At 36.2% G+C, this 6,050-nt stretch overlaps 1 protein-coding gene across 1 annotated transcript; it reads right to left on the bottom strand.

The window, feature by feature from the left end:
* Positions 1-315: 315 nt before the first annotated feature.
* LOC102695594 (microsomal glutathione S-transferase 1) lies at positions 316-5,524 on the bottom strand. Its single transcript, XM_006633503.3, has 4 exons — positions 5,421-5,524; positions 4,432-4,571; positions 3,733-3,830; positions 316-1,931 (listed from the first exon to the last, which is right to left on the bottom strand). The coding sequence occupies exons 2-4, from the start codon at positions 4,555-4,557 to the stop codon at positions 1,685-1,687; spliced, it is 471 nt and encodes a 156-aa protein (XP_006633566.2). The 5' UTR covers positions 4,558-4,571; positions 5,421-5,524; the 3' UTR covers positions 316-1,684.
* Positions 5,525-6,050: the final 526 nt, after the last annotated feature.

Raw genomic sequence — 6,050 nt, 5'->3', positions numbered from 1 at the left:
GTTAAAAACACAGCATCCTCTGTCTACAAAGTAACTCACTGGTTTGTAAACTGTGGTCCAGAGGGCATGGTGCCACCTACTGGTCTATGAATACTAACAACAGAAACAACCTCCTCTTTTGAAAGACCATATTTTATTTATTTTTTTATATTACAACTTCAGTATGCAACTTTTTTCCCTTCCTCATTTCAGATTACAAGGTGACTAACAGTTATACTTACTGTACTTTATTTTCTTGCTCTTCATTGCAGTTGTAGATTTGTCCTACAGGAAATGTTAATAATCAAGAAGGCTTTGCAATCATCTGCTCATTAGCAAGGTTGAAATATAAAATTTATTTTCTTGTCAAGACAACAGTGACATTCTTTTTCAGTTTTACAATCCTGACTGTCAGTTTTACATTTTCAAACTTTTGCATAAAAAAGCAATAGCAGGCAGAGAAATTAAGACATGCTAGCAAACAAATCCCCCAGTGGAGCCTAAATTAAAACAAGCTTTTTTTCCAGCAATGCAAATGAATTGAGCAATGGTAAAGCAAGATTTATTTTCTCATATATTTATTCTCTAACAGAAATAGTAATATTTTCACATACAAAAGGCAGGACCAGTACATTTCACAGAACAGTGTTTCTTTCTTAGTGGTAATGCCTTAAACATACTGTATGAGAAAAAAAAACTTGGAAAACCCAGTTTGGAACTTGGAAAGCCTCAAACTTAATTCTCTTAAACAATTCAACAATTCCACCACCAAAAAACATGGTATTTCAAAATATAGTTCTATCGTTTATTCCCGACCGTGGATGTAGGCATAGAGAAAGATTTAGCACTTTAAAAACTGTAATTGCAACAGTTGGTGATGCATCATTTAGCCACAAGAGGGCTGCTGAAGGAAAAAACATCTTAATGCCAGAAATTCTTAAGTGCACACAGCAGGATGTGATGGTAAAAGCTTAGACTTGGAGAGAACAGAAAGCTAATTTTGCTTTTTATTTGGTAAAAACAGACGTAGGCCTGCTGCAATAATCTGTTGTTTCTGAAACAGCACTGGGAAGTGATGCCAAGATCAACAATAGCCTATGAAGTGTGACATTTCCTTCTGGCCAGGAGAAGAACTCTAGATTAGGAACACTTTTGCATAGATGTCTCTACATTAATACAGTGGCTGTGAAAAGAGTCACATGGATTTAGCATACAGCATTAAGATAGCAAGAATGAAATAGATAACAGAACCCAGAACTTATTCATATGGAGACTTAAATTTAAAAAAGGCCCACAACAGTGTGTATCTGCTCAGAAGAAACTTTCAATCTCATTTGTCTATGTTTTCCACAAACTTACCACGGACTTTATAATTGTTTTAGAAGCTGTCAAACCAAAGGGACCTGGTACTACTGGTCATAAGAAAATTGATATTTAGTGTGAAGTGAAACAAAACCATACTGTGTCATACTGTGAAAAGTACAACAAGCAGAAAAAAATCACAGTGGTCTTCAATATAGCCCCCCATTTACTAAAGAAAAAGCAAGCACATGACCTTACCCAAAAGATCAGAGTTTCCCCCAGATCAAGCCACGATAGAAATTTCTGAAGGGCCATTATAAAAGTCCTTTACAAAAAAGGCACATTAGTGGATAAACTGGGTTGACTGAACAAAACTGAGGGATGGTGCTGGTGTTGGTGGTTTTCAGAGGTACAGCCCTGTGCTGAGAACCCTGTATGCCATGGAGAAGGTGACCCCCATACCCACCATCCAGGACAGACCCCTGCTCGGCTGAGGAAGGGGGGTCACATAAGCGATGGTGTGAAAGAACCGAGAGCCCACAAAAACCCGGAAGTGGAGCACGGCGGAATAGAGATCTGGTCCAGTCAGTGCATACAACAGTCCAATCACCACAAACGGAACTATGTTTTCCAAGTCATTCTGATGGCATCTACAGAGAGATCAGAAAGAGAAATATGTTCAGTTTCAAAGTTATTTTTAGAAACAATCTCTCTGAATGACCTCAAATGTTAGAAGCTGAGTAGTAAAATGAGAGAGAACTCTCCTATTCGGACACAAAGAAAATCATCTTGACTACCTTAAAAATGAATGGAACCAAAATTTGCATCCACTCATTCAAATAAATTCTAGACAATGGGAGTATTTAACGCTGTAGCATATGATATGGCAAATTTGCACAACAGGTTTTACTGAAAATGCTAATATAAAAATAAAAAGAGTTTTGCTTAATTGATCATCATTCATAACCGACTGTGATGCACTTGAGCGATTCTGTTCCTTAAGCACCGAACAGCAGTGATTTAATGACAGAGCTAACTGAGCAGTCGTGATGAGGTGATTTAACCTGTTGAATATCAAGCTTTAGGAAAATCAAGAAAGAAGAATCCACACAACAAGCAACATGACCTGCTCATCAAGAGAACAGTACTTTTATACATTCAGTATGTTGGAAGCTGGACTAACTCAGTACACTGCTGCTCAACACAGTGTCAAGTCCTCTTTAACAATAAATGAAGGCTTCGTGTCGACCATGTTGCTGAAAGCCAGCAAGTGTGGTGCAGATATGCAGATCAATATGCTAAAAGATGTGTAGACCAGTGCGACTGATGGGGAGGTCCAATTGTGTTGTTCTGGTCAGGACTGTTAAATTATTACAGAACACCATTTGAATGGAACATCAGATATGAGACCCCACTTGCTGTCCTGCCTGCAGGCTCATCCCAATGAGACGACAATGCCATGTCACCATGCTGCTTGTGTAAACGAGACTTTCTAGCGAGGGAAGAATGTAACAGTCATGTTTTGAAATCCCTGCATGCCATACTTAAGCCCTGTTGAACAGTTGTAGGAAGCTATGGGATAACGTGTCTCTCTCAAAGACCAGTAAACTGCTACACACTTGAACAGACTCTACAAGAGGAATGGTACAGAATCCAACAAGATAACATTAGTAAACCAGCACAAAACATGTTTCACAGATACAGCGACTGGATTGCTTCTAACAATGGCCATACATGCAACTAGCCCGTAACTTGCAAAGTTGGCCCCAGAATGATAAATGCTGGTGATGCATATTAATCAGCATAAGAAATGTACTTGTGTCAAGTCTACTTAATAACATGGAAGAGCTTTTTCTTTTCAGAAAGAGCCTTTTCTTTTCAGTTTCCCCATACTTCCTTTGTGAATTTGCATGTCATATACTGTAGGTAAGCCTATACTACACTCAGAGCATGTTCTGAAGCAGAATATGAATTTCCACTTCTATAATATGCATTCCAATTTGTTAAATTTTGATAAAATGATTATAGCCCAATATAATGGGTCAGATTAATAAAAAACACAGTTAAAAATATTATTTTAAAATGAATACACATTGTATCCTTAGTGTACAGTATGACTTGATGAGCACAGATCACTCCTACACAATGTACTGTATTATGTTAATGAAATAAGGCTTGTCTTCTTGTTTAGTTTTTAATGAAAACCATCAGAAGTAAAATGATTTAAATGATGTAACTAAAAAAATGAGAACTTATAAATAGCATAGTAATGAAGACTGGAACTAAGATTCGCCTACATATGCATGGAGCCCAATAGATTTGAAAGGGGTCACTACATATTTTAAATTATTTTATAAGGAATTCCTGACAGAGTTATAACTTTACAGGGCACAATATATATGTAAAACAGTACTTGGGTAACCGAACATACAGTATCAAAACTGTTCTTACCTTCTGACTCGTTCAACATCAGGATCTGTACGAAGCATCTTCTTTTTCTCATCCTCAATCTTGCTTCTAAGTGAAACATCTTCTGGGTTAGCAAAAGCCTAAATATGGATAGAAACACTGACTTTAAACTGACATGGCTTTTACCATAGAACAGGCTTATACAGTATGTTAAAGCCACTGTACATATGCATTTAAATTATCCACATATCATTTACAAAGCGCCGATAAAGGTTCATTCCATACTGAAAGGTAAGAAAAGAAACACAACATTTCAGTTGTGGAGCACATGTGAAGAAGGCTCCACAGCCAAAACATTGTGTTTCTTTCCTTACTTTTCAGCATGGAAAGAACCTTCACCTGTTCCTTTGTAGCCTAAACATGATGACGCAGGTACCTACAATACCTGAACATTTATTTACAAAGGTGTCCAAGGTAGCAATTTTCTTGCTTTTAACATGCAAACCTGCCCACCTCAAGAACTACTACAAAGCATGTCACTACTGAGAGATGCCAATAGTATACTTACCGTTACTTATACTTTGGCCTTCATAAGCGTATTCAGCTGATAATTGTTTTCTTAAAAGCGATGAATTCGATTATAGTTCTCCAGTTAGATGCACTATCTGACGCATTCATAAATTCTTCTAAATAGTGACAAAAAACATTGCAGAAAGTGACAACTTATGTATAACAGCTTACCTTCCTTGTCATCCGGAAGTATCCAGTCAGGGGTGCCATGAACATCATTTTCAGAATGACAATAGTAGCGTAGGTGGCAAAAGCCAGGAACACCTCGCTGTCAATCATCTGAGATATCTCTGCCATTTTGTTGTTTTTTTCTGTTTTAGGAAGCCGAAATACATAAACGAGAATTAGACCGCACAGCTAAAACACAGACGAGAAGCTTTCATAATACAAACCAGTTAGCAAAGCATTTCGCACACAAGATTTCCCGTCTTGCTCAATTTGAACTCAACACCCGTTACGTGATAGGGAACTAGAGAGTAGCACTTTACAGACTAAAATAGTCTCGATAATTCAGCCCAACTTCTGAAAAGGGTATTTTATTAGTCACATGGAACACAGAACAGAGACATTTTACGCCCTAAAATATATCTTTACGACCTAATAGTACCGGATTTGTAAATAATTCGTATACGATCTCTTGCCAAAAAACACGCACTTGTCATATTTGAAAAACCTGTCCATTTCACCAGTCTACATACTGCAACCAAGATATATCAAGCGAAGACATCGCTCGAATTTAGCCATAATGTAAAAGAGATCATTAGCAATATTATTTGTGTTGTGTTACAATGTATTTATGCTTTTCAAATAACACCAGTGAACACCAGAGGTAGAGCGTAGTTCGTTTTATCACTGCGTTCATAAACAACTTGCAATGATTAAAAAGGTCTCATATATGGAGAGAAAATGTCTGTAATAATGCTTTTGAAATAAGAACTGAATGTACAAAGCATAAAGAGTTTAATTTCAACTCAACCGCTAAGCCATTTTGTAAACTACAGTAACTCTTCTTCAAGTTGAATGTTATTTTTAAATTGACATTGCGAGTAAATTGCACATTATATAATAAAAACAATCTGATGTGTAATTAAATGTAGTTATATATATACTATATATCTTGATCGCTTATACGTTTTAACGAAGTTTCACTATTTTCTTACCTGTCTTTCACCGCCAAAGTAGAAAAACAACTGCTGTTTTACAAAATCACAATGGGCGTATCATGATCAACACCACAAGCATCATGGGATACTGAAGAACCTCCCTTCACCGTGAAATCGGTCAAAAGATAAATGTACTGTACTGCACTTGTTAAAAAGCCACAGAATATGGCATTTATTTCACTATATATAGCCCCACGTACGTTGTTGTTGTTCTTATATCACAATCTTCTTAGCCTTTTTGTATATCGATTCGTTTGTTTAAAAAATACAGACTTTAATTTAGCTAGTTATAAAATTAAAAAGGCATCATTTAGTGTAGATATACAGACACTGTAGCATAAATCAAACAAAGGATCTTTGAGGGTTTTAAATAACATATTTGCAATAGCATATACAGTATAAGAGTAAAATTATATATTTATTTTTAAAAATCAAATGTTAAACTAAAGGGGGTAGGTAATAATTACTGTGGGAACTAAATTATTGTAAAATAAAAGTCTTCACAAATCTCATTGTATTTTTACAGTATATTAGTAAATATAGCAATGCAAACCTGGGTATGTATTTTATACTCCCAACCTAAAAACCACACCTGTAGTATACGTAGCAGAGCTGTAACATTTTTCT

This window comes from Lepisosteus oculatus, chromosome 7, assembly GCF_040954835.1.
Source record: "Lepisosteus oculatus isolate fLepOcu1 chromosome 7, fLepOcu1.hap2, whole genome shotgun sequence".
In the NCBI taxonomy this organism is placed as follows: Eukaryota; Metazoa; Chordata; class Actinopteri; order Semionotiformes; family Lepisosteidae; genus Lepisosteus; species Lepisosteus oculatus.
Note: the sequence above shows the minus strand (reverse complement) of the source record. Positions and strands in the feature narration are given on the sequence as shown.